This window comes from Phascolarctos cinereus, unplaced genomic scaffold, assembly GCF_003287225.1.
Source record: "Phascolarctos cinereus isolate Bilbo 61053 unplaced genomic scaffold, phaCin_HiC Scaffold_1;HRSCAF=81, whole genome shotgun sequence".
In the NCBI taxonomy this organism is placed as follows: domain Eukaryota; kingdom Metazoa; phylum Chordata; class Mammalia; order Diprotodontia; family Phascolarctidae; genus Phascolarctos; species Phascolarctos cinereus.
In genome coordinates this window covers 284,647,284-284,675,275 of record NW_027555514.1, presented here as the reverse complement: position 1 = coordinate 284,675,275, position 27,992 = coordinate 284,647,284, and the positions used below count along the sequence as shown (strand labels likewise).

The window sequence follows — 27,992 nt, the reverse complement described above, 5'->3', positions numbered from 1 at the left end:
TCTCGCGGGAACGAGAGGAAATCTAAAAGGGAAGGGAGGAAAGCCGGCTTGTGGCGCGCACTGCTCTATGGGTACTGTAGTCAGAAAGGGGTGCGGCTCCTAGGACAAGCCGAAGGGGCAGAACTACACTTCCCGGCTCCCCCGGCCCGTTGGCGGAAAAGACAGCCGGCGGAGAGGCCCTGAGCAAATCAGATCGCAGGAAAGAAACTGCCGGCTTTCAAAAATTCTCCCTCGCCGCCATCATCGATCGGCGGCCTGGAGGCGCAGGTGCTGTTGGCGGAGACTGGGGCGAGACGCGTGTGAGTCTGTGTTTGTGTGTGGGAGCGTGTGTACCCGCGCCCGAGGAGTGGGAGGGAGTGAGCGAGCGAGGAGGGTGGGCTGCTGTCGGTCACCAGCCTATCGTGACGCGGTGTTACGCCGCCGCCTCCTGCGCGCCCCTCGGCTCCCGCGTGTGGATTCCCTCACCCCCTTCCCCCAGCGCGCGACCCCCCCCTTTTCCTCCCCCCCTTCCCGGGGAGAAGCCTTGCGCGTGCGCAGGACGGCGGCGAGCGCGAGGTCTGAGGCCGCCGCCGCCGCTGCCGCTGCACGAGGCGCCCGTAGCTCGGCCGGCGCACGTAAGTCCTGCGGCTCGCGGGGACCCTTGGGGCAGGAAGCGGAGGGGGAAGAGGGCCCGCCCCCGGCCGCATCTGCGTCCGCACTTGCCTCTGCCGGGGGTGGGGGGGGGAGGCCCAGAGGTGGAACAGCAAAGCGATTCAAAGCTGGAAGGGGCCGTAAACATCACAGGGCTCAACCTCTACCTTTTACAGCTAGGGAAACTGAGGCCCAGAGAAGGGAAGGGTCTTGACCCCAGAGTACCCAGCAAGTAGTAGTGGTCCATTCCGGGACCTGAGCCTGGACGGATTTTTTTGCTAGAGCACGTTCAGTCTCGAGGACTCTTGGACTCTTGGAGGCGGTGGGTGGGGGTGGAGTTCTAGGCTCATCGAGACTTTGGGGAGCCTTTTCGAAGAAAGAGACCGAGGCCAGAGAGGACCCCACCCCAGGTTGCCTGCACGCTCAGGGCCTTGAGCCTCGCTCTGCTGACTCCCCAAACCTAGGGATTTTTTTCCCTGCTGCATCATCTTGTCTCAGGTTCATGGATGTTACATCATGCAGAGAGCTCAGAGCCTGTTGGCTTTAGATCAGATCCTCAAAGAAGACCGAAGCCCGGGGACGCTGGAAGGGACCTTTAGCAACCGTCCAGCCCAGCCCCCAGCTTGTACAGAGGAGAAAACCGAGGCCCCCGAGTGTAGGTGGCCTGCCTGCTGTCCCCCGGGTCGTACTAGTGGGAGAGTCAGAGCCACGGCCCTTGGTTCTAGTTCCTGCGTTCAGAGGCTCCAGGCCTGGAGAGGGCATCAGTTCAACTCCCTCGTTTTGTAAGGGCGGATACTCCACATTCTGAAAGTCCCCAGTGTTTCTGGGAAGACCTGGGGCTCAGCCTGGCTTTCTCTCCCAGGGATTCTCCTTCAGTAACTGCCATTGTGCCCCTCTGTGCCCTCAGCTCCCCACCATCGTGGAACTGGGCTTGTTTATCACAACCAGCATTTTACACACACACACACACACACACACACACACACACACACACACACACTGTCTCTCTGGGCTTGTTTACCACAACCAGCATTTTACACACACACACACACACACACACACACACACACACACACACACACACTCACACTCACACTGTCTCTCTCTGGGCTTGTTTACCACAACCAGCATTTTACACACACACACACACTCACACTGTCTCTCTCTCTGGGCTTGTTTACCACAACCAGCATTTTACACACACACACACACACACACACACACTCTGCTTTCTGTACTGCATAGGTAAGCTCCCTGAGGACAGAGCTTTTTCATTTTGTGGGGCAGCCATCCCAGCACCTTGGACAGTGCCTGGGACAGGCAGAGGCTTCACAAATGCTAGCTGCTTGCTCATGGCTCCAGAAGCATTTGTCGGGGGGCTGCTTAGGTCCAGTTCATGTGCTAAGCCTCGCAGAAGCTACAAAAATCAGACATTGTCACTGCCTTCCAAGGGTTTACCATCTATCTAGAGATGCAACCCACAGGAAAGGTTAGGTCACAAAAGGTGACCACATTGGCTGCCTGCCCATTGGAGGATCTAGAGAAAAGCTGCTCCCAGATTACTCTAGGCCACGGAGTTTGCAGGAGTTCAGTTTGGGAAGGCCTCCAACTGGAGGGAGTCGGCTCCCTGGAGAGGACTGTCTCCTGACCTCGCCCTGAGCCCTGGTGAGCTGAGCCAGGCCCAGCAAGGCCAGGATGTGGCTATTAGAAAGCAAGGATGGTGTGAATGCAGTTCTCTGAGGGTGAGACCCCACGACGAGCAAGAGGGCTTTAGACAGAAACACACCCCTTGGGACTGGATAGAACTCAGAGCTTGGAAGGGCCCGTCACCAGTGTCCAGCAACTGTAAATCAGGCCTTGCCATGGCCCGATGAGTACGTCAGTCGCTGTGAATGTTGCCGATCAGTTCTGTTATGTATATGGAGTTTGGGAGAGGCTGGTGGGGTTGTTGGGGATTTTTTGGCTTTCTGCTTCAGAATCCCAACATTGCCCTAATTTCTACCCAGGTACTTGAACCTCTCCTGCTCTGCCTAACTATCCCTTACCTCGGGGTAGCCTTGCCCTTTAAAACCCCTCAACAGGTTCCTATTTCGTGTCCCCTGGAGAGGGTGGTACCCCAAGACAACTAGCTGTCTTTCATTGGTCTGTGCCTTGGCTTTCTTGGGTGGAGCCCCCATCAGGCCTGTCTGCAGGCCTAAGCCCTCAACTTGGGGCTTCTTTCTGGGCTGCTCTGCCCTTGGTGGGGGTGGGGTGGTCTTTGTCCTAGGAGTGGGACCAGCCTATTGTGATGGTGGCTTTTGTGATGTAGAGCCTGCGGGCTCCTAGAAGACGGTTCTTCCTACCCTTAGCTCTTGGTGGGGGTAACTGGTCTTGAGTTTGAGCCTTCAGTCTCTAGGTGACAATCCCTGTCCTCCCCACTTTCCCACCATTCCAGGCAAGCCGGCAAGGGCACTGGGTTTCTCCCTGGATGGATGGCTTTAACCGCTCCGCCCTGTTTGGGGCAGGTCAGTGGGAGATGTGGCCCAGGACCACTAGTCACAGTTCTTCTGGATCTCCAGCCCTGCTGATAACTGGTCTCCAAGTTAAGGAAATCCTGTGGTTCTGCCCATTTTGTCCCAGCGGGGGGGGGGGGGTCAGGGGACAGCAGAGACAGAGGGCCTGAGAGCAAAGGCCAGAGCATTCAGGTGGTGTCTCTTCTGCCCGCCTGGCCCTTCCAGTGGGTCAGGCCAGATGGAACGCCCCTTTGCGCAGGGTGTCAGCCTATGTAGAAAATTGCTGTTTGAGGCATATCTTAGGAGCTAGATGCTCAGGTCTGGAAGCCTGGCCCGGCAGACAGACCTGCATGTGGGGACCAGCTCTGGATCCCGCCTCTGCTCCTCACTGCCTTACAATCCTGGGCAAGTGACCGCCTGGAGCCTCCATTACCTTGAAAGGTTGGACTGGATTCTACCCACCCCCAGGTCCCTCTGAGCTCTGAATCCTGGGACTGCTCGGGAGTCTTTTCCCTGTCCACCCATTGTGAAGCCCGTCTAAAAGACTCCCTCTTGCAGAAAGCCTTGCCTCTGCACCCAGGCACTTGTAACCATCCCCTTTCACCCTTGCATGGCGCTTGGTAGCAGCATAGGTATGCGATGTGTCATGGGAGTGGATGTTATCGTCACCCTCTTGATAGACACACATTTTACTGGCAGGGACCAGATCTTGCTTATACTTTGGGTTTTCCTCTAGGACTGTGCTCAACACAGTAGGTGCTTAATAAATGTTTGTTGCTTCTGGGAGAGCATGTGCCTTTCAGGTTTAACCCCTCTGGCGTCTGCTCTGGGGACGATATGGCCAAAGCCCTGGTGTTGGGACCAGCAAATCTGGGCTTCAAGCCTGACGTTGATGTTTCTTAGCTGGGACCTCAGGCCAGCAAATGGCCCTCATCCTCCCTGGGGTGGGAGGCATGGGGCTAGTGAGGCCCTGTGGATCTCACCAAGGCATTATGGGAATTGTGAAATACCCAGCAAGCGGAATGGCTTCGATGAGAGATGATGCCTTTCTCCACAGCCTGGGGAGGACGTTTGACAAAGCGGCAGAGACCATGGCATCTGAGGATATTGCCAAGCTCGCCGAAAGCCTGGCCAGAACCCAGGTGGGCGGAGGACAGCTGAGCTTCAAAGGCGAAAGCCTGAAACTGAACACGGCAGAAGATGGTGAGCCCCCACCCCCTGTCCCCCCTCCTCCTCGGCCTACATGGGGTCCCGGGAGGAGCTGGGAGCTAGGTGCAGTCTGGAACTGGCTTCTTTGGTCTCCAGGGCTAAAGAAGGTGCCCCCTTTCTTCCCCCCCGATGCCCAGTCTAGCAGGCCCATGCTCCCTCTGGAGGTCTTCCCCTGGACAGAAGCAGTGGCCCTGGGAATAGTCACTACCACCAGCTGTGTGGTTCTCAAGCCCTGGAAGCAGTCCTTCTGGCCCAGCCCAGCTCCTAGCAGTCAGCTGAGGGGGCTGAAGTGGGGAGCTCCTCACCCTCCGTAGCACTCACCTCTACCAGAGGAGCTGATTTGGGCTTGCCTGCAAATCCTGTCCGGGTGATTTGGCAAGGTGGTTTTGAGAAAGGTATGGCAGAGTATGTGACTGGGCATAACAGTGGCCTGGATCTTTACCCTCCCCTTCTCCTCGATCCTGTCTGGCGTGCGAGCGCAGGTAATTATTCCAACCTCGTGGGTCACCATTTCTAGCAGGGTTGACTTCTCAGACCCAGGAAGGCAGTGGAGATGAAGTCAAGGCCCTGCCAGGCTGGCTGCTCCCTGGCCATGGGCTGGTCAGACTGATACCAAGGCCAGCCCAACCTTTATTCACAGAGAACTTTGGCCGAGTTCCAGACTCTGATACTAACTCCCTTCCTTGGTGGCTAATAAGCCAGATCCTTAATCTCAAGACCCTACATTGCTATCCCAGCTTCCATATCAGTTTTTTTTAAATAAGGGGTAATATGAAAATGCTTGCATGACGTCATGTGTACAATGAATATCATATTGTTGCCTTCTCGGGGGCAGAGGAAAGGCTGGAAGGAGGGAGAGACTTTGGAACTCAAATAAAAACAAAATAAAAATTAACAATGGGTGTGAGGGGTGGGTGTGAACCAGCTGCTTGGATCACAGATTTAGAGCCAGGTGGGCCATCAGGGTCATCTAATTGAAGCCCAGCCCGGAATGCTTGAGGGATTGCCCAGGGGTGGCTAGGATTCGACCCGAGGCCTCCCCTCTTCCTGCCACTGGCTGGTTTCATGGATACTCCTCTCACAGTGCTCCTAGAGGCAGGCGTGATTATCCTTCTTGGACCAGGAATCACCTGGCTGCCTTTCTCCCCACTGAGCCTCATCCAGGTGAAGGCTTGTGTGGGCTCACACAGGTTACATACACGGCAGGGCCTTGATTCCCAGCCAGGCCTGCAGACTCCACATCCATCATTCCTTTCATGAGACCTGGCAGCTAGAAAGATGGCTGAGCCTTCGGCGGGCCATTGCAGGGCTGCTGATGTAGACGTAACCGGGAGTCAGAACTGAGTCTAGGAGCAGACATGTAGGATAGGGCCGTGCTGTGGGAACTGCTGGGAGGGGTGGTGGTGTTGGGCTGGGGTCTGTGGGCTGGCCACGGTGATGAGGCCTATGCTCAAGTCTTGTGTTGGTCACCTGCTAGCTGTGTCCTGGTGGAGAATCAGCTAACCTCTCAGTGCCCTGGAGTCGGCAGATGAGATAAGTTACTGATGAGGTGCCACTCTACATCAGTGGAGGGAATTTCTGCCCTGGGAGTTCCTCACCCTTATGAAATCACGGGTCTAGAGCAGCCACTCCCTCCTCTGTTTGGGCAGAGGCAGCAGGAGCCAAGTTCTGGCCGGGTTGGGGGTGGCCGAGCAGGCCGTCTGCACAGGGGTCTGGCCAGCAGACTGCAGGCGGCCTCCTTGTGACCTTGGCTAGTCACGTCCCCTGGGCTCCTGGGCTGTTACACAAGCAGTTTGAGGGTAACGCTGTGTGCGGTCCCTGGAGCGCTAAGTCCTCGCTCCCCTGGGAGCCTCAGAAGCTTCTCTGAAGTTGTCTTCAGACTGATAAAATGCAGCTTATTTTGAGCATCCCTTACCCAGCAGCAGAGGGATCTCTTGGAGCTCATGACCCAAGGCAGGCTATGGCCTGAAAAGACAAGGGGCAGCTAGCTGGCGCAGTGGATAGAGCACCAGCCCTGGAGGCAGGAGGTCCTGAGTTCAAACCCAGCCTCAGACACTTGACACGTACTAGCTGTGTGACCCTGGGCAAGTCACTTAACCCCAATTGCCTAGCCAAAAACAACAAAAAAAAAAACCCAAACCGGCCTGAAAAAACAATCATTCCTGGGTGTCTTGTCACATCTTTGACACCTGCTTGTCTTGGCCCTGACTTTGTGTGCTGAGCTCTGTGTCCAGGTTTGGGGGCCAGCGCCTGGGCACACCGTGAGAGGTTCCAGGTGACGGGCAGTGGCTCTGGTCTTCGGACAGTGCTTGTCCCTGAAAGGAGAGAGAGCTGGGCCCTGATACCACAGCAGGTGTCAGAGGCATCTGGATTCTGGGCTTTCCTCATGCTACCCTTCCCCCACAGAGGCATTGCTAATTTGTGGGTGAGAAACACAGTCAGTCAGTGGGTCTGCTGCAGGCCCATTTTTCCCTCTGGGTGAAGGGAGCTCCATGCTAGGCCGTGCTGAGTGATCAGCTGTAAGCTCACGGAAAGCAGAGGGTTCCCTTTTGTTTTGTACCCAGCATATAGCCCAGAGTGAGCGCTGCCCTGGCCACAGCCCTTGGGCATTCCCAGCTCAGCTTCAGCTTTCATGGACCAGCCACCGAAGTTTTAATGTTTCGTTATCTGTTAAATGGGGATGTTGGGGTTTGAACTGTGGACCTCCCAGAATGCTGGTGAAGACGGTGCTTTGTGTCTTTGGGCTCAGACAAGTGACTGAGGCGGTGACCCTTCACACCCTGACCGGGGCTGCGATAGCTCATTCCTGAGGGCTGCGCCTCTCTAGGGGATTTTCTCTGGGGCTTCCAGGTCACCAAGCGCTTTCCTCACCCACTGTGCACACCCTTGTGAGGCAGGTAGTGCGAGGGGATCATTACGACCTTTTACTTATGAGGAAGCACAGTCAGAGCTCAGTTGACTTGCCCAAGGCCACACAGCTCCTCAGTGTGGGAGGCGGGCCTCTCAGTAAGCCCTGCTCGGAGCACAGGCCTCAGTTCCCCTGCTGGCTTCTGGAGTTGAGGGTGCTCCAACAGTGTGGCTCCTTTCTTGGGTCCTTTCAGCTCAGGAGGTGATTAAACAGATAGAGGCGTTCGATGGGCTGGAGGCCCTGCGTTTTGAAGGCAACACAGTGGGTGTGGAGGCGGCCAAAGTCATCGCCAAGGCCCTGGAGAAGAAATCGGAGCTGAAGGTGAGTGTGTTTGAGGCCCCCTAGAAAGGTCAGAGCCCAACAGGGCCTTGCCTCCTGCCCTGTCGCTGGGCCTTGCAGACCCTGGGGCATCGTCATCTGACCTGCCATGGCTCCCTGGGTGCTCCTGGGCCTTGGCATCTGCCCCACTTCCCTTGGCATCTGTGGGCCTTTCCATCTGCCCTGTGTTGTCTCCCCAGGGAGAGCGTGAGCTCTTTTGGAACAGGGAGGGGCTGTCCCTGCGGTTTTTTTATGCCAGCTCAGAGAAGGCTCCTCCACTCGTTCCTTTCCCCTTCTCCTCACTGCCGCTCCTTTGTATTCAGAGCCAGGAGCAAAATGCCGGCTCTAAGCCCTGGAGGAACAGGGCAGAAGAACCTGGCTGGCCACTCTCCCCACTTCCCCAGCAGAAGGAGCTGCCGGGATCCAGGGGGCAGGCGCCTCCTAAAGGCCTTTCTTTCCCGACCCGTGAAGGCTGAGAGAGAGCCTTCAGAGGCCGATGACCAGCTGTGCCCGGCTTTACCTGATGAAGTCGTAGCCAAGCAAATGTTGGCAGCTGGGGCTCTGGGTCTGTTTTGCTCCCTTCTGGCCTGGGACGGTTTGTTCTTTGGGATGTGCTCCACGAAATAACACCAGGGTATTCCAGCAGTGTGGCCTGGACTGTTGGTCTCAGCCTGCCTGAGAGCACGGGCCTCTAGAGATAAGCAGATATCACCTGAAAGTCCAGGTGGGCCCTGGAGGAAAGGAGTCCTTAGCAACAACAGCCCCTGCACGGCCATGGGGACACTCCACGTCCTGCCCCCCAACCACGGGCTCTTCACTCTCAGGGCAGCGTTAGTCAGAGACCAAGAGATGGCCGAGCAGTTTCAGGGGAGGAAATGTTTAGGAGTGAATGGTTTGGGCCTGGAAGAGACCCCAGAGAGAGGTCATCTTTCTTAGGATTTGCCCAGGGTCCCACAGGAAGTGAACAGCAGAGCTGAGATTGGGGAGGGGAGACGGGCCTCAGGTCCCATTCCTCCTCTGTCCCCTGGAGCTCATGGGACTTGGGGGTCTTTCATTCCCAGGGCTCAGACTAGGGCTGGGATCCTAGGTTCCTCAGCTGGGTCTTAGAGCCCTAAAGCCAGTGTTCTGGAAAAGGGCATGTCCTCCCCTCAGAGTTCCCAACAGCAGTGAAATGACAGGTCTAGTTCTTGTCCCTGTGAATGAGTGAGTGAATTAGTGAATGAATAAAAGAGTATTTTTTAATCACTTTGTGCTGGACGCTGGAAGAATGAGTCTTGTCCTCGGGGAGCTCATGTTCTAATAGGAAAGACGACATGTAGAGACGAGAAGTGTCTAGGGAAGGGAGGTGGATGAGGAGAGTGGGGGCGGGTGCTCTGAAAGTAGATTCTCCTTTTTGACCCCAAACTCTGATTCAGGTGAGACAAAGCATATGAAAACAGGGATTTTATCCAAGGATTCCCAACAGGAGCTGGTGCACTTTTGAGCTGGAAGAAGCCTGGGATTATTGGGGGCCAGCCTTGCCGGGGTAGGGTCACTCCCCAGTGCCAGGAGGGCAGACCTCACCAGTGAGGCCATCCAGGCCCTGTTGGAGGGCCCTGCTCATTAAGGAGCTCTTCCTTGCATTCGGAGTGATTCAAAACCTTTCTCCCTGTCTCTGGCTTCCTGGACCTCACTCTTCCCTCTGCATCTTTAGTCTTTCTCCTGGGGGGGGGGGGCACAGCAGGGCAGCTGTCACCTCGTTCCACCTTCTAAGACTTTTCTTGGCCAAGCTCGGTGTCCCCTGTCCCTCTCACCATCTTCTGTCTGCCTTTCTGGACAGTTGTCAGTGGTTTGTGAAACCAGGCCAGAGCCTGGACACAGAATATTCCAGGCATGACCTGAGTGCAGGGAGGCTGTCCCCCCCTGCTTTATTCTCCCTAAGGTGCCAGCAGCTCTCACACCATTGGCTCCCCGGCCAGGAGCCCACAGGTGGCTGCACACCCTCTGTTCCTGGCTGTGTGAGTGGCCAATCAGTGTCTCCCTGTCTGTACTGCCCAGGGGAACCTGGGGGGCAGAGACCAGGCTCTCCCACCAGCAGGCTGTGGGACCAAAGCTGATTTCCTCCTCCCTCACAGGAGGGGCCTCTGCCAGCTTGAACACTCTGTGTGTCCCTGTCAGGGCTTGGGTGTGAGCCTAATCTGAGTGCAGGAGTCCAAGGCATCCCAGCAACTCAGCCTTTTTCCTTTGTTTCTTTCCCTCCTCTCTTCCTAAGCGATGCCACTGGAGCGACATGTTCACCGGGAGGCTGAGGTCAGAGATCCCTCCTGCCCTGGTGAGTGAGGAGGATCAACAAGGCTGCCATCACTTTCCACCTCTCGCCGCTTCTGTTCAGAAGCCATCCCCTCCCTGAGCTGTTTGGGTACCTTTGGGTAGGCAGGTGGGTGGGTCTCCCTGGTTGCTGGGCTGGGCCACAGTGAAAGGGGAGCAACATGACCGCCTGAGGGTTGGCAGCTGGTGCCATGGTTTGGGCAGAGATGGCTGAGGGTAGGCGTGCCCTCCGTTTCTGACCCACCAGTCTGAAAGGGACAAAGAGACTGTTATCTAAAGAACTAATTTAACAGGCGGTTGGATAAACATTTACTAAGCTCCCCCGATGTGTAAGCGTGGGCACGCAAAGCTAGAACACAGACCCTCTTCTCCAGGGGCTTACATCTAAAGGGAAAGAGGCAAACGAGGGACCTCGTCACAAATCACTGGTGGGGCTGTCAGAGGACGAAAGGTCCAGGCCAAGGGCTATGAGGTGTGGGGTGGAGCTGGGCCAGGATAGACGGGAGCCACTTTACTGAGGGGGGTGCCCCTTGAAGGCAGTTGGGGTGCCAAGAGCAAATGCACAGTTAATGAAGAGCCCTCGAAGTGGGGGTGGGGGTCAGAATGAGATGGGACAATATTGTAGCTGCCCGTGATGTTTGATGACGCTTCTACGAGTGATTTAGCTGTAAGGGATCAGGTCCCAGCCAAGCTAGAGAGAGGGCTGCTGGGAGCCTTTTGGGGGGGGGTTTAATTTTTTCTTCATTTAATAAGCATATATTTTCTCTCCTTTCCACTCCTCCCCATACAATTGAACAACAAAAAGAAAAAGAAGAAGCCCTTGTTACAAGTACAGGGTATCCCAAAAATCTAAGTGCACTTTTAAGCTTCATATTAAAGCTCCTAAGTTTTGTGGCTTCAAAAGGCCCTTGTTGCATAGTTGAGCGAAGCCGATCCCTGCCTTGGCTATGTCCGGCATTGTAGGTCTGGGTCTCATCTTGGGTCCTCACTGCAGGATTTTAAAGGCATTTTTCTTCATAGTTGTTACTGTATAAATTATTCTCCTGGCATTTCACTCTGCATCAGTTCATACAGATCTACCCAGTTTCTCTGAAACCACGTAACAGTATGGTTTCATTACATTGTTGTACTGTAATTTGTTGAGCCATTCCCCTGTCGATAGACACCCCTTTAGTTTCCAGTTCTTTGCTCTGACAAAAAGCTGCTTTAAATATCTTTTTCCTTTGGGTCCTTTTCTCTTTCCTTGACCTTTGTGTTATAGACCTAACATTGGTACTTCTGGGTCAAATGCAGTGACTTTTAAGGCAAAGTTCCAAATTACTTTCTAGAATAGGTGTGCACACCCATCCCAGTGTGCCTTTTATCCCCCGTAGCCCCTCCAACATTTGTCATTTTCCTCTGTTTCATCTTCACCAAACTAATGAGTAGGAGCTGAGGCCTCTGAGTCGCTTTAATGTGCATTTTTCTGGGAATGGCTCTTGAATGACAGGCCTCTTTGACCCCATGACCTGCCACCCATCAGTGTCCTTGGCTACCTTCACATAACCACTGGTCGTGATGTTACCGTTGGCAAGCCCCCACTTTCCCTGCCACCTCTTGCTGGCCCTTCCCAACACCTGCCTGTACTTGTTCGTACCCTGGGGCAAGCCCTGCTTTGTTTTCTCCCAGAGCTTGCCCCGTCCTTGAGTTCCCTTGTGTCTCTGTCATCTTTGGTGTGTGACCTTTTCTGCTGGCTCTTCCCTGCTCAGGTCTCAACCATCCTTAAAAAAAGCCTTCACTTGGACTTCCTCCCATCCCTTCCTGTTCTCCTTCTTCATCTCTTCCTCCTTTTCACTGCCAGACCCCTGGGAAGAATCCTTTGCCCTTCCCTCCTTGCTGCTGCCCGCTCACTTCTCAGCTCTTCTCAGACTGCTTCCACACCTGGTGGAGGTGCTTCTCCAAGACGTCCTTTCACTGCCAAGTTCAGTGGCCTCTCCTCAGTCCTGATCTGCCTCTTAATCTGAGCACTCTCTCCTCCCCTAGCTTCTGGGACCACCCTGTCCAAGCTTGGCCACTGCAATTTCACAGCATTCAACTTCAGTTATAACGTTACTGTTCTTTCAGTTACATTGTGTCACTGTGTAAATTGTTTTCCTGGTTCTGCTCACTTCACTTGGTATCTGTTCTTGTCTTAACATGCTTCTCTCTGTTCATCATATTCGTGATTTCTGCACAGTAGTTTCATAACAGTGACAGTCTGTTATATTCTGAGCATGTATAGTATGACAGTGATGTTGGTTTGTTTTCTGTGGCTGCTGTCAGTATCATGTGTAGTTTATTTTCTGAATGTTTGTTGGATAGCGTGATTGCAACTTCTGCTTTTTTGGATTCATTTGATGGATAGTAAATTTTTTTTCTAACCACTCAGTTTTACTCTTTGTATGTCTTTGTTTCTTAAATGTGTTTCTGGTAAGCAACAGATTGTGGGGTTTTGTTTTCACAGCCAATCTGTCACTCTTTTTCATTTTATTGGATTAGTCAATCCATTCACATTTAAAGGTACAAGAGCTTGGTTTATGTTTTCCTCCATTTGTCTCTAATAGCGGCTTTTTTTTTCCAAGGGATGATTTTTTTCCTCTCTTCCATTGTAAACATAATCCTGTCTCCAGTTACTTTAGCTTAGTGTTTTTTGTAAGGTGACTCTATTCCCTCTGGTTCTTTTTCTTTTTCTTAAAAGATTATTTGTTTGCTTTTTTATTTTGAGTTCCAAATTCTCTCTCTCCCTTCAGGCCCCACCCATGCCCATTGAAAAGGCAAGTAATACGATATCCATTATACATGTGAAGTCATGCGAAACATATTCTATATTAACCATAATCTTTCCTACCCCCCCAAAAAAAATCAACAAGTAAAATAAAGTGAAAACTCGTAGACTTCCGTCTGCTCTTAAGAGACAATCACTTCTCTCTCTGGAGGTGGATGGCATGTTTCGTCCCGGGTCCTTCAGAATTGCCTGGTGTCATTATAGCGATCATAGGCCCTGAGTCTTTCAGGGTTGGTCATCCTTACAAGGTTGCCATTTCTGTCTCTGATGTTCTGGTTCTGCTGGCTGCCCTTTGTAGCAGTCCATAGCAGTCTTCCCACTGGTTCTTTTCTCCTCATCTCTGAGCCTCTCCCCACCTGTTGGTTGCCCATTTGCCTTTGGAATTTTGGTTATTTGTTCTTTTTTCTTTCCTGTTTTTATCTGGTCATTTAATTTTTCCCCTTCCTCTCCTCCCTTTCAACTTGTCCTCTTTTCAAAATGTTATTGTTTTGCACCCCTTTCCAGAGAGGATTTCTCTCCCTCGCTCTCTTTACTGCCACCTTCCCTTTCTGTCTTCTTTGGATCATGGTTTTCTGTGGTTCATGGCCCCTCTCATTATTTAGATGCTTTCTGTTCTCTGTTCCTCATTAAATCAAAACCTCTGAGATACCCATTCTGATACAGTTTCTGCCTCTGCTTTGTGGAGCTTCTCTTTCACCCTTTTCCATTGTGCCTTACTCCCACAAAATATCCATTTCTGCAGGTGATAGGCCTGCCCCATGGCAGACCCCCTCCCCATTCACTCCCTGATTATGAAGCCCCCTACCGACCTTGGCTTTCCTTCTGTTCCCCTTCTTTCCTAATTTGCCTCAGAATTTCCCTGGGTCCGTGTCATCCTTCTCCCCAGGCTTCAGCTGCCCTCTGCAGCTCTCCCTGCCCAAGGCAAGATTAGTGATTTCTCCAAGCACCAGATCCCCACAGACAAGCTCCCCATCTTCCTTCACAGAATGAATCTCTTCACTCATCAGAGCATTCATCAGTGGTATCCCTTCCGTCCCCCTCCCTACCTTCTCACTCCCTGCCCTGCAGGCTCTCCTTTTTCTGAGAGACTGCGGGGGTCCCCTTTCCCTCATCTCTGACCCTGGACTTGACCGACACATATCCCCCACTCCTCTTCTGTCCTTCTTTCCTCTCATGCTCCCATTGTGCAGGTCAGTCCCACATGAAACCCTGAGTCACCTCCAGGTGGGGCACCGCCGGGTGCTCAGGCCTGCCTCTCCACCTCCGGCTCCTGGGGTACACAAAGAAGTCTCTTGATGCTCTCTCTGCCGTCCCTTTGTTGCTGTCACTGTCCCTGGATGCTGCATTTCGGTTGTCTGGGGTGTTTGAAAAGCAGATAATCTCTTCGTGTCTGGTTTCCTTTCTAAGAATGTTCTGAATGCTTTTTTCTTGTTGAGCATCTTGTTTTCATTCATAATTAAGCTCAGATTTGCAACCTAGGTCACTCTGGCCTGCATCTTGAGCTCTGTTGCTCTTCAGAACACACTTCCAATCCCTCTTGCATTTTCTAATGGGTGCCAAATAGTCTTGTGTTATTTGGATTTCCTTTTCATCTGAAGATCTTTCTCATGGTTGCTTATAGAATATGTGGTTTCTCAATAGCATTGTTAAATTTTTTTTTCTGTTTCTTTTTTTGTAAAATTTATTTATTTATTTTTAGTTTTCAACGTTCCCTTCCAGGATATTTTGAGTTCCAAATTTTGTCCCCATCTCATCCCTCCCCCCACCCCAAAATGGCATGCATTCTGAATACCCCTTCCCCTAATCTGCCCTCCCTTCTGTCTCTGCCTCCGCTTCTCTTATCCCCTTCCCCTTCAGTTTTCCTGTAGGGCAGGATAGATTTCTAGACCCCATTGCCTGTAGATCTTATTTCCCAGTGGCGTTGTTAAAGTTAACCACTGTATGTCTTGGAGTTTGCAGCTTCCTTTGATTGGCAACTTGGTTTTGTGCATCAGAAGTTCTAGGCAGTTCTATATGTTATTTCTTACGTTATGGTGTTTAGGGTGTTTTGATTTGTTACATTCCTCTGGGAGACCAAGATCAATATGTTTTGCTTGCATGGAGCACGTGTTTTCTTTTAAAGTTACTGTTTTCTGCTTCTCTTTTTCCAGATTGTCCTTCACTCCCATGTATTTTTATTCCCAATCAGTTGCCCTCTCTTGTTTCTTTTTGACACTTGCTGGTGCTGGTTTAAGTGTTTCTGTTCTGTCAGTTACTTCTGCTGTGAAGGCCGTAAATTCTGCTCTCACATTTCTCATTTTTCTTTTCAATCACTCAGGGACAGCTGTTTGTGGTTTCATGCTCTCAGAATCCATAGGGTCCTCTGCCACGTCACATGCTAAATCTTCCTTTGTTTTGCAGTATTTATTCACAGAGGCTGGAAGTCGTATAGTAAATCTGGAGGCCTGTTAATGTTTTTACTCTTGACCTATCTGCTTATGGTCAAGGTCTTTTGAGTTTTTTTCTTCCTGAGGTCTTTGGTAATCTCCCCCTTTTTTCCCCATCACTTCCCTGATTGCTCACTTTCTGACTCCCTCCCCTCTGATGGTGGTTTCCTTGGGGGCTGACTCTCAAAGTATCTCAGGCTCCCCTTGTGCCACATAGTTGTGTGTGGTTCACCAGCCTAGTGACTTCTGGGAGGTTAGGACAGATCCCATGTGGGCGCTGGGTTCTTTGCTTCAGACCAGTGGAGTGCCACACAGCCCCCACGCGTGTGTCCTGTCCCGTTCCCTCTATTCCTCACTTCTCTGGCCTAGCACAGTACAGAGCGCTGTCGGGCTGCCGCTGTCCCAGCTTGGGCAGATCTCTGCCACTTGGAGCCTGGATTTCTGCAGCATTCAGAGGAGCCCAGGGTCAGAGTGTAGAATTGAGCATATTCCAAGCCCAGACGACTGTTGTGTCCTGCCCCCGCTCCCCTGCAGCACAGGCTGTCTTGATCCCAGCATGGGAGTGGCTCTCCTTGGCACTGGAAAGAGGGAGGCCAGGGAGTCAGGCAGTCAGGTCAGCTTGCGCACTGGCGGTGGAGCAGGGGAGGCACTGAGCCGACGCAGTTAACCATTAGGACTCTTGGGGTGGTGGGAGCCGCGCTTTCCAGCAGAAGCACAGGGCATTCCCTCCTGATCCCTTGTGTGTTCCTTAGATCTCCCTGGGGGAGGCCCTCATCACAGCGGGGGCGCAGTTGGTGGAACTGGACCTGAGCGACAACGCCTTTGGGCCGGACGGCGTGCGAGGCTTCGAGGCCCTACTCAAGAGCTCAGCTTGTTTCACGCTTCAGGAGCTGAAGCTCAACAACTGTGGCATGGGCATCGGTGGTGGCAAGGTAGGTGGCGATGCCCCGGGGCATGGGCAAGGGAGGAGCAGAGAAGCGCTCTGTGTGCCCGCCGTGGGCGTGGGGTGAGCCCAGGCCCCTCGCTGACAAGGGCGGGGCAGTCGGTGGCCCCTGGAACTCTGACCTTTGGTGGGAGCGAGCTAGTTAGTCACCCTCCCCTGAGGCCAGCTCGCCGAGCCCACCCCTCTTTGGCTGGCGGCCTCTTTGCGCCCCTCTGGGGGTACGGCGTAAGGGTGAAGCAAGTCTAGAGCGTCCTCTTTATAAACTCCGTTGGGGGAGGAACAGGGGTATCCGTGGGGTGGGAGCGGAGGGCGAGGGGCAGCTGGGAAGAGATTCTGGGGGGCGTGCTGAGCACAGAGTTGTGGAAGATTATTCTGTCAGCAAGCATTTATTAAGCCCTTACTGTGTGCGTGCTCCTGAGGATACAAAGAGAGGAGGGAACAGGGTCACACCCTCAAGGAGCTCAGTCTGATGGCGGGGTGAGGGGCAGCGTCAGGGCGGAGGAAAGAAGCTGAGCAGTCACGTCCAGACGGTGATGGATCAGGCAGTGCAAATGCCTGTGGTTTGTGAAATAAACCGGGACCGAGGCTCTCGGCAGCCACGGACCCACAAGTTCATTCACAGTTTGGAGGGAGTGAAAATAGGACAGAGGGACGGAGGCTCCTGGTTTCTTGGTGGTGCAGGCACCTGGGAGACTCTCGGGCGAGGGCATTCTTGTGGCCAGATGACAGCGGAGTCTCCAGAATCAGGGGACTTACGTGGAGTTTGAAACTTCACTTCAGAAAATGGTGGATAGAGGACAAAATGGAGTCCCTAGTGCTCGTCTTTTCATGTAATGCTGGGGACGTGAATAACTGGGGGCGTATATACTAGATGGAAGGAAATCTGAGAGAAGAAGGCACTAGCAGCTGGGGGGAACCTAGGAAGGCCTCGTGCCGAGGCAGGATTTGAGCCAAATCTGGAAAAAAGCCTGAGAAGCCCGGGGGGGTGGGGGCAGGGCGTGTAAAATGGGAGAACATTCTTGGCAGAGGGCACAGCCAGGGCAAAGGCTCAGAGATGGGAGATATAGAGGAATAGCAAGCTGACTGTAGCTGGGGTGGGAGGTGGGATTTAAAAGTGTGTGAGGGGGTGCAGGAAGGCTGAGGGGCTGGGGGGTGCAGGGTAGCCTCACGGAGGACTCCACAGCCAGTGGAGATTTTGGAGAAGGGCACGGTATAGCCAGAACTGAAGGATGAAGGGGGTGGAGAAAGACTGTAGGCATGGAAACCAGTCAGAGGCTGTTGGAGTGGTCCAAGCAAGAGGTGGAAAGTCCTCAGAAAACACAGTCCAACCACCTCATCTTACAAGTGAGGAGACTGAGGCCAAGAGATCAAGCGACTTGCTGGGGCAGCATCTGACCCGAAGCCCTGACTCGGGGGCTGCTCTTGCCTCCGTGCCAGGGAAAGATGTGGGAGGTAGGAAGAGGCCCAGCACACCACACTTCTCTTGTAGATCTTGGCAGCAGCTCTGACTGAATGCCACCGGAAATCCAGCACCCTGGGCAAGCCGCTGGCCCTGAAGGTCTTCGTGGCCGGCAGAAACCGCCTAGAGAATGATGGTGCCACCTCCTTGGCCGAAGCATTTGGGGTGAGTGACTCCTGCGGAGAGGCTCAGGCTGGCCCGTGGGTAGGTGGGTGGGGGCCGCCCCACGTCCAGGCCCAGTGGGTCATGTGACTGATCAGGAATCTGAGGGCCCTGGCTCGCACCCAGGTCCTGGGATCCCAAAGCTGGGGGAGGGTGCAGGTATCGAGGTAGTGTCTCGTCGTGTGGCACATCCACTGTGGGGCATGGAAGAGACGCCGCCCACAGCTGCCTTTAGGTGGTCCTGTTCCCCATTTTACTGAGGAGGCAGCTGAGGCTGAGGGGGGGGGCAGTGACTCTTCCGAGGTCATGTGGCTCATGAGGTGCTGACCTGGAGCCCAAAGGGATGTCAGCCTGAGTGTCGGCTTTGGAGTCTGTAAGATGAAGGGGCTGGGCGTGAACCAGGTGGTCAAGAGTGTTTATTAAAGTGCCCGCTGCGACGGGCACTGGGGATGGCAGGCAGTAGAGCCGGAGAGCAGGTGGAGATCACACCCTTCCCGGAAGCCCTGGCAGTGCCGCCAGAGCCGAGGCTGGAAGGTGGTGGCAGTGGTGAGGTGGGGCTCTGGCCAGTGGGAAGAGAGGCCCAAACCCAAGCCTCCTCGGCCATGCACTGACTTCGGGTGTCAGCGGCTCCAGGATTCTCTGTTTCCACACTGACGGTGTTTTTCCTCGAGGCCCCTCCCCATCTTTCCGTTCCCTTGCCTCTCACACAGATCATCGGGACCCTGGAGGAAATCCACATGCCTCAGAATGGGATCAACCACCCCGGGGTCACGGCGCTCGCTCAGGCCTTTGCCACCAACTCCCTGCTGAGAGTCATCAACCTGAACGACAACACCTTCACCGAGAAGGGGGCAGTGGCCATGGCCGAGGTGAGCCGGGCTCCCCCCAGAAGGGGGGGGTTCCTGGAATGTACCAGCTACAGGCGAGGCAGAGCGGGCCTCCTGCCCTCCTGGAACTGGTCCCTGGTCTGGCAGGGGTAAAGACAGCAACGCACAAACATCTTCCTCTGTTATACTGACTTACGTGAGAGGGTTTCAAACCAAAGTGCTACATGAGGCCTGAAGGTAGAGCAAGTACCCTTGACAGAGGAGGACACTGAGGCCCAGAGCTTCCGTGGCTTCATCAGTGTCCCTGAGGAGCTGGGTGGGGCTCCTCTGAGGCTCCTGCCATCCTCCAGCCGTATGTAGGAGGGTCTCTGGTGGGCCTGGGGTCAGGACTGCTGCCCTCCGCTTCACTTTGCACCCACACGGTGTCTTGTGTCTGGTCCACAGACCCTGAAGATCCTGAGACAGGTGGAGGTGATCAATTTTGGGGACTGCCTGGTACGTTCCCGAGGGGCCCTGGCCATCGCCGAAGCCGTGAAGGAGGGGCTGCACAGGCTGAAGGTGGGTCCCTGCTCACTTTTCTCACCTCTGCTGGGGATTTGAGTCTGGGTGTTGGGGGGGGTGGGGGGCAGGGACAGTCGCTTGGTCTAATTCAAGGGCAGTCACCTTGATCTGATTGGAGCATAAATGTTTGACAACCTTCCCTGGTGGGTCCCAGGAGCTGAACTTGTCCTTCTGTGAAATCAAACGAGACTCCGCACTGGCCATCGCAGAGGCCGTTGAGGACAAATCAGAACTGGAAAAATTGGATCTCAATGGTAAGGGGTGTGCCTGATGGAGTTTGGGGGGACACCCAGCCTCAAGGTCCCAGGTCATCTCCCCACACCCCACCCCAGGCCCTTGGGCTCAGGGCATCCGCCCCTCCTCCTAGTCTCACAGGAGCCATTCGCTCTTCAGACCTTAGTATTCTGGCCTTGGGTCTAGAATCACTTGGCTTCCCCTAGGCCTCATTCTCCCCACTCTGCCACAGGGAATGCTTTAGGAGAGGAAGGCTGTGAGCAGCTTCAGGAGATCTTGGAAGGCTTCAACATGGCCCACACACTGGCCTCACTCAGGTGGGGGGACAGGGCCTAAGGGAGTCACTGGAGGATGGTAGGGGTACAGGGAAGGGCCTAAGGGGGTTACCTGGGGGGGCAGTGAAGGACCTAAGGGGTTACCTGGGAGCAGGGCCTAAGGGGTCACCTGGGGAGTAGGAAAGGACCTAAGGGGTCACCTGGGGGGCAGGGAAGGGCCTAAGGGGTCACCTGGGAAGTAAGGAAGGGCCTAAGGGGTTACCTGGGAGCAGGGCCTAAAGGGTCACCTGGGGAGTAAGGAAGGGCCTAAGGGGTCACCTGGGGGGCAGGGAAGGGCAGGATTCATCTGCTGTCTCTCTGCAGTGATGATGAAGGAGATGATGAGGAAGTGGAGGAGGAAGAGGAAGTGGAGGAGGAAGAGGAGGAAGAGGAAGTTGAAGTTGAGGAAGAGGAGGAGGAAGAGGAGGAAGAAGAGGAGGAAGAGCTTCAGCAAGGCCAAGAGAAGTGACCACGACCCCAAAGAAGATTCTGGATACACACGTTGGGGTAATTTCCCAGGGGCTCAGAGGGAGAGGGAGAAGAGAAGGCTGGGCCGGGCTCTGGCCCATTGTCAGCATCACCACCCTGACCACTGGGAGCCCCCCCATCTTCTGGGGGACACTGCTTAGGCCCTTTTGAGGCTTCCAGTTCAGCTTTGGGGGAGGTGAAAATCTGGGGTCTCAGCCTGGAAACTCAGTGTCCTCTTGGCAGGTCCCCAGTTAGATGGCGTGCCAGACAGTGGCGTTAGGGCTTTCAGCTCGAACCCCAGGCCTGTGCGTCCCTGTGCCTGCCAGCCGGCTCTCCCTAGTGAGATTAGGGCCAGAGAAGGAGATGGAGGTTCAGCTGGACAGACAAGCTGGGCACACCTGCAAATGTAAAGAACATTCTTCAATTTAGCAGGAGCTGCTTGGGGCCTAGGAGGGAATGAGGCCACCATGTGGCTGGTGGGGGGCAGGACTGGCCCTGGAGGGAGAGGGGGCCCCACCCAGCTGGAGGTATCCAGGTGCTGGTCTGAGGCCAGCCCGGGTCTCCTACACTGTCCATGAGCACCCCAGCCACTCATCTTGGCCTGGTGGCCTCTATCTGTTTGTAGGAACCTGCTTCCGTGACGTGTTCTCCATCCGACATCTCCACATTCCTCGCTTTCCCGTCTCCGAAAAGCTTCTGCACCTTGGGCCCAAGAGCTCCATGTTGATAGCCCAGCAGGTAATGGGGCCCCGGCTTCCTGCCCAAAGAGCTTAGGTGAAGGCAGTGAGACCGTCAAGTCAGGGCCACAAAACAGGCAAAGCTGAGCCACCCCGGTGCGGGGCGTCCAGCAGAGTCGTCCCCTCGCTAGGCTCCCTGCTTGTTTGGGGGCTTGTCCAGGAGGGGTGGGTGCTGTCCCCAACCCGTAGGCACCCTCCGGCCTTGCTCCCTCAGTACCTGTGGACTTGGTGCATCGGAGAAAGCAGAGGGTCCCTCTCCTTGTTCTGGGTCACCCAGAGCTCAGTTTCCTAATTTGTAAAATAAAACCCAGTGCTCCCTTTGGGCTGTTAGGCCATACCCCTGTCCTCAGGGAACACACGTCCCCATTGCTGGAGTACCGGCTGCCTCCGGGTTTCACCCAATGGGCTGATCCTTCCCAGAAAGAGACTTGGCCCAGATCACTTGCAGTATAGGCATCAGGCCTGAGTCTGAGACCCTGTAAGCTCCCAGGCACCTCTGAGGATGGGCCTCTGGGAGGATACAGGATATAGGTCACAGCTAGGGGACCTTATCCATGCAAACTCCTAGACCGAGGGCCCGAAGGAAGGAGAAAGATCAGACAGGATGGCCTCCTTTTAGAGAAGGAGAAACTGAGGCTGAGAGGCCAGGCCAGGCTCCTTTCCTTAGAGAACCAGGAGCCCTGGCTGGTGGTCTGACGCTTCAACTGTCTCTCTTCCCTTTTAGACAGATACATCTGATCCAGAAAAGGTGGTTTCGGCTTTTCTGAAGGTCTCCTCTGTGTTCAAGGATGAGCTGGCAGTGAAGACAGCCGTTCAGGAGGCAGTGGGTGAGTGCGCCCCCAGCCTGGCGCAGGCTGGCAGGGGAAGGGAGAGCTTCTGGAAGGTGTCTGACTGCCTGGCGTGGCTCAGGCTGTGCCCGTGGGCACAGAACAGCTCCCGGCTCCGGTGCTTTGGCTACAACCCTGATCCTTACGCCCATTCTCTGGATGAGGAAGTTGAGGTGTGAGTCCAGGAATAGCAAGTGTGGAAGCCACAATTTGAGCCTGGGTCTTGACTGCCTCTCGCTCTAGTGATCTTTCCACAAAGCCAGGACAGAAGCCTGGCTGGAGAAATAAGGCCCATGCCTTATTCCCAACGTCATGTGGTCTGAGGGTGGGCCCTGTGTGCCCCTGTCCTCCCCACAGTGCCCCGCAGCCAGGAATTCCGTGGTTCCCTAGCCAGAGAGTGCGTGGCCTTCTGGGCCGGGCTAGGCCTGGAGCGAGCTGCTCCATCAGTGGAGAGGAGCCAGGCCCGCGGGCCTGAGGAAGAGGTGAAGTGGTGGAAGGCAGGGGTCTTGGGGTAAGGTGTCGGCAGCAACTGTTAGACCTCGGGCAAGGCCTTTCTGCACCTTCCAGCTGCTAGAGCAATGGGCTCCCGAGCTGCTCCTTGGAGAAGAGGCCAAGCACTCGCTGGATGGCTTCCTGACTCCCAGCACCTCATCCCGCCTGCCTCAAAGCTGAGTGGGGTAGCTTTTGGGGGGGATGCAGGAGACGGCCGTGTCGAGACTAACGTGATTTAAATGCCAAGTGTTTGTAGAGTGGGAGATAAGGGGGGAGGATTTGAAAGGTAGACAGGGACTATGAGAGGAGCCCATGGGCCCAGTAGGCAGGGCCTCACCAGCAGCCACCAGGATGGCTCCAAGCCTACTGTATGCCTTGGGAGGGGCGGGATAGGAACTGTGACCCTGGAGCAGCCTGTGCCCAGGGCCCCTTTCTCTTCTCCGTGTCCTCCCCTTTGCCCATGTGGCCCTTAGGCGGCTCCTCTCCCTCTCCTGTGAGCTGCCCTCAGTGCTGCTGGAGGCTTTCGGGGCCAAGACTCCCCTGTGCTAGCTAGAGTGTGGCCCCTCCCGGGGGCCCCCACCCAAGGCCCCAGGATGCCTCTCTGTTCCCCTCTTCCAGATGCCCTGATGAAGAAAGCCTTCGATTCAGCCGCCTTCAACTCCAGTGTGTTCATCACCAGGCTCTTAATACACATGGGGCTTCTCAAGGTGAGAAGAGAGGAAAGTGTTAGGCCCTTAGAAATGGGGAAGGGTGAAGCCCAGACAGGATGGGTTACTTAGCACCCATTCTAACCAAGTGTTCTCAGGCCCAGTCCCTATTCCATGGACCCATCTGGATCCTTCCCCTCTAGTGTGGGGTCACAGGAGCCTGGGGGCTGCTGCTTTGGGGGGGGCACTTGGCCTGCTTTCTCCCTCCCTTGGTTGGTGGCAGGGTTTCCCCTCCCCATCCCCTCCCCTCGCCCTGGGGTATGGGCCATGGAAAGGAGGGTGGGAAAGGCCTACCTTAGTTGGAGGAGGGGTGTCAGGTATTTTCCAAAGTGCTCATGGACCAGACCGCTCCTGGCCTGGGAATCACAGGCCTCGCAGCGGCCTGTCTGAGCATCAGCAGAAAGGTGTGCTGAGCCAGACGGTGTCTGGTGCTCCAGCAAGGCTAACCCTGCCCTCGGGTGTGACCTTTCCTGCAGAGCGAGGATAAGATCAAGGCAATCCCCAATCTCTACGGCCCCCTCATGGCCCTCAACCACATGGCCCAGCAGGACTACTTCCCCAAGACCCTTACACCCATCCTCCTGGCCTTTGTGACCAAGTGAGTCTGAGCGGCCAGCTACCCTGGGGCCTTTGGGAGTGTTTGGGGGCAGGGTCAGCATGCTGTGGGCCTCAGGCCCTGTGCCCGAGTCCAGTGGGTGGGGATGCCGTGGGCCTCAGGCCCTGTGCCCGAGTCCAGTGGGTGGGGATGCCGTGGGCCTCAGGCCCTGTGCCCGAGTCCAGTGGGTGGGGATGCTTTGGTCCTTGGGCCCTGCACTCCTGGCCTTGGTGACTGAGTCCAGTGAGCCCTTTCTGTGCCTTGAGAACAGGAGAGAGGGCTATGGAGTGAGCTCAGGCAGTGGGGCAGGGACCAAAGTGCGCGTTCTGGCCATGGCCCCACAGTGTGTGCTCGGCACCCCTGCACACCTCCTCGGGGACCTGGTTTAGACCGGTCCAGGGAAGCTCCCCAGGCAGGAGCCTCAGAGGCGCATCCAGAAGGTTCAGGGCCCAGGCTCGTCCAGGAACAAACAGACTGGGGCGATCCTCACCCAGCGAGTGGAGAGCTGGCTTGGGAGACAGTTTGTGCGACTGCCGCCCCAAACAGCCCCCGCGGCCTGCCCTGTCTTCCCTCAGATCCTGGCGCTCGGAGAACAGGGTGCCTAGCCCTGTGCTCGGCCTGACACAGTTCTGCAGGAAGTCTTTTGTTAGGTGCAATTGTAAGAAGAGGCCTAAGCAGTCAGGCACACTCCCTGTGAGACAGGTCTAGGCTCTCGTGGCCTGAGCATGGTGGCAAGAGTGTTACCTTCAACAGGTAGGCCTGGCTAGCATATTCATCCCCATTTCACAGAAGAGGAAGGCGAGGTTTGAGGGGAGGGTGACAGGCCCACATGTATGTGAGTCCTGGTGTCTCCTTCCTGTTTCAGGGTCCAGCACTCATGCTGCTGGCCGCCCTCCCCCAGAGCGCCTGTTTGGTGAGAGTGCGGTCCTCAGCTGGTGTCACTGAGTGGCATCCAGGGAGACGAGGCCCAGGGCGATGGCCGTCAGGACGGCCACCTCCTCCCTGTGACTAGATGGCCTTTCCAAGGCCCCCCCCAGTGAAGAATCCCCCAAAGCCAGATTGTGAAGAGCCTCGAATGCCAGACCGGAGTTTGGAGTTGGTCCTCTGGGTGAGGAGTTTGTAGCCAGATCCATAGACTGATGTTTAAAATCGTGTAATAACTGTATCTTGATCTAATTAGCTTCCTATCTCTGTGATGCCCCAGAGGTGAAGCTCCCCTCTTCTCTGGCACTGGAGCCCCCACCCCCACAGAGTGTGTCAGTGTGCCAGGAGCAGGACTGGGCAGGCCAGGGCAGAGAGAGCACAGAAGAGGGAGAAGGAAGAGGAGGTGAGGAGTAGCAGGTCCAGGGGACAGCGCGGAGAAACATCGGAGGGAGTTTCTGGGCACTGGGCTGTAGGCAGGGCGTGGGCAGCCAGGACAGGGAGAGGAGGCTCCCTTGGACTCAGTGGGGTGGGAAGGTGATAGTGCTTGGAAGGGAAGGGGAGGTGGAGTCAGATGGATAAATATTTAGTATCCAGGGAGAGCTGAGGCAGGCCGGGGGGCAGGTAGAAGGTAGAGGCGATGGATTGGACACCCGGTCAGACTGGAGGGAGAGCAGAGTCCAGGATGCCAGGAGGTGGCAAACAGGAGTGACTGGCAGGCCAGGGCAGTGGTGCCCTCAGCAGAGAGGCCGGTGTCCTGGTCCCAGGCTCTGTGCAGCGGCACAGAGGTGGAGGGATTGGGAAGATGCCCCGGGCCCGTGTTGATTCAGGACGCCCAGGAAATGACTCGGCAGCTCTGACTGCTGAGCCTCAGGATGAGGCCTGCCCTGTGCCCTGGCTGCTCAGTCAGGGAGACACCATGGGCCAGTGGCCGGGGCAGGGCTTGGCATCAGGAGAGACCGGAGGCACCATGAGCCGGAGCACGTCCGATCCGACAGAGCAGTTCTGTCTCCCGTCCACTCTGCCCTCGCCTCCGAAGTTGTCAGCTGTCTGAGGCGCCCTTTGCGTCCGGGCCCTGCCCCCGGGCGCATTGCGCGGTCTTGGTTTCCTCATCTGGGGGCTCTGCGCCCCTCGCCTCGGGGTTGCTGTGAAGAAAGCTCTCTGTAGCCCTTAGACTTACTCCTGCGGAATGAGGCGCGCCTGTTTCGCTAGTGCCTCCTAATTAGCCTTTAGCGGGGCCACCTGCTGACCCAGGCCCGCCCGCGGCTCTGGGACGGTGACCTCGGCCCTCCTCCGGCTCGGCTGCTCACGGAGGCTCCTTGTGGCTCAGACCTCACCTCATTTGTTCCCCTCTGTTTCTCCCTGTCTCTTGCAGGCCCAATCGGGCCCTGGAGTCCTGCTCCCTTGCTCGCCACAACCTCCTGCAAACCCTCCACCACGTCTAGTCGCTAAGAGGCCGGGCCTCTGCTGTCGTTCCCCATGAACGTTATGACCTGAGAGCCCCTGCCCAGGCCCAGAGGACGAGTGTGTGTGTCTGGCGTCACTTCCACTGAAGATACCCTTCCCCTCCTCCCCCCGGGACGCCGAGGGGACGCTGCTTCTGTTTGGCCTGCCGGCCCTGGCCGGGCCGGGCTTGTGGGATTTTTAATGACGTCTCTGTTGTGAATCACCTCGGCCTGCCTCAGGGGAGCTGGCCTCGGACACTTGCTTCCACCCTGCCTGCTCGCGGAGTCAGTCAGTGGCCCCTTCATTAAATGCTGTTCCCTGCCCTCACCTCACGCCGGCCTGCCTGGATCTCCCCTGGCCATCGCTGCCTGTTCTGGGTGCAGCGTGGTATCCTTAGCTGGCTCGGGGAGCTCCTTGGCCACTTCCTCTCACTAGGAATCTCGGGAAAGGGGAGCAGCCTTATCTCTGCCTCCCAGGCTCTGCTCCCGGGAGGACCCCGGAGCACAGTGTGGGAGGCAGACCTGGTGACCCCAGGGCCTGGCCCTTCCTAGTCAGTGACTCGGGGGCCTGTGCCCTCCCAGAGGAGCAGAAGTAGGCAGCACCTGGGTGCCTACTGTCTCCTGTGGTAGCACCAGCCTGGCCTCAGACCTTCTGCTCCGTGGAAGGAGCTGACGGGCTGGGCGCCCTCTGCTGTCCTGGGGCCTGAGCCCCGGCCCTTCGGCGGGGTGCTCAGGAAGGAGCCCTGCCCCACCTGGCTTCTTGGGACTCTGGACTGGAGCATTCTCAACGGCTCCTCCCCCTCCCCTATTGGAGACAAGAGACTTGAGCGAGGAAAGGTGTCCACTGTTACTTGTCTCCCTTCTAGCCCAGGCCTCGGTCCAGTCACCTTGTTAGCTGGTCACAGGGCAGCTGGGCCTGTTGGGAGTGCAGTACCCCCAGGGCCCTGAGCAGCCGTTTTCTTCTGGGCCTCAGTGGGTTCCAAGATGGGCCTGGGTCCCCGTGGCTCTTAACCTTTTCTCTCAGCTTGCTGTGCCTGGGCCCTGCCCAGGGCTTCACTAATGGACCAAAATGCTGAGGAGGGAGTTCAGGGATCCCCCAGGTTGCCCACTCTTCCCTTCACCATAACTTAGGTTTATCTTCTGTTTGGCACAGGGGGTCCTGGGAGCAGGCACTGGGCTCAGAGCATGTCTGCAGGGTCCTGAGCTGGTCTCTGGAGGAGCTGCCGTGCCCTGCCTGTGGTGGTCCCCCAGCTAGCACTGGCTCTGGGGGCCATGAGATGCCCATCCTGCTCTCACCTGTCCCTGCTGTCCTGTGAGCGCTGGCAAAGGTTTGGAGTAGGTCTTTGTCCAGCTTCTCTGGCCTTTACCTGGTTTTAGCCAGTGTCCATAGGAGTGCTTGTGCCAGGGGGTGGGGGGGTGGCCCTCCTGTCATCATGGTGAAGGTCCGGGAGGCCTCGGTCTCCCGCTGTTCTTCCCCACGGTGGCAGAAGGAGTGGGCCCTACCCTGGTTGGCGTAACCCGGAACAGGGCCAGCGAGAGGAATGGGGAGGAGGCAGGGCTGGGCCCCGTTGGCCTCTTCAGCTGCCTGCTTGACCGTAGGTGCTCGTGTCACGTCAGTCCTCTGCCTGCTCAAAGGGGGTGTTAGGGCAGAGAGGCCTTGGGCCTGTCTAGAAACCCCAAGGAGAGGCTCTGCAGCTGCCCAGCTGTGTGGGCCCAGGGGCTGTCTTCAGGGCTCCGGTGGGTCAGAGGAGGAGGGAAGGCTACAGTAACTCCCCCCAGTGGGCCTAGGCTAGTGTGGCTTTGGAGCTGAGGAGGCCAGCTCTGGTAGAGCCTGCCCCCAGGGTGCCTTTCGCCCCGGTACACCCGCCCTCATCCATGTTGGTACTTGTGCTGATGTGTGAGTAACTGCCCTGCCTGGGCCGGGGCTTAGGGTAGTGTGCAGAATAAAGTGCTGTGTCGCAGCCTGGCCTCATCCGTGTGACGTGGGGGGGCGGGGGGGGCAGTGTCCTGGGTCAGGCCTGGGGCTTGAGTGGGAAACTCGAACCCAAATCAGGATGAATGTCAGACTAGAGCACAGACTGTTTTGGGGGGTGGGGAGGGAGACGAGTGACCAAAAGGCTGGCAGATTGATGGATGTTCAAATGGGAGGCCAAGAACTCTGGGTCTGGAACGAGTGAACATTCCTCATGTACCTGCTGTGTACCAGT

General features: G+C 55.9%; 1 protein-coding gene across 1 annotated transcript; it reads left to right on the top strand.

Moving 5' to 3' along the window:
• The first annotated feature begins 172 nt into the window (after window positions 1–172).
• Window positions 173–27,746, top strand: RANGAP1 (Ran GTPase activating protein 1). The gene is given in 18 exon segments (XM_020982701.2): window positions 173–299; window positions 4,180–4,325; window positions 7,433–7,560; window positions 9,809–9,868; window positions 15,846–16,025; window positions 17,526–17,660; window positions 18,368–18,526; window positions 18,929–19,042; window positions 19,200–19,299; window positions 19,512–19,596; window positions 19,918–20,051; window positions 20,054–20,100; window positions 20,687–20,747; window positions 20,750–20,799; window positions 21,523–21,625; window positions 22,736–22,824; window positions 23,301–23,422; window positions 25,716–27,746. Coding segments are annotated over 17 exon segments (1,749 nt in total). The 5' UTR covers window positions 173–299; window positions 4,180–4,213; the 3' UTR covers window positions 25,786–27,746.
• The last annotated feature ends 246 nt before the right edge of the window (window positions 27,747–27,992 follow it).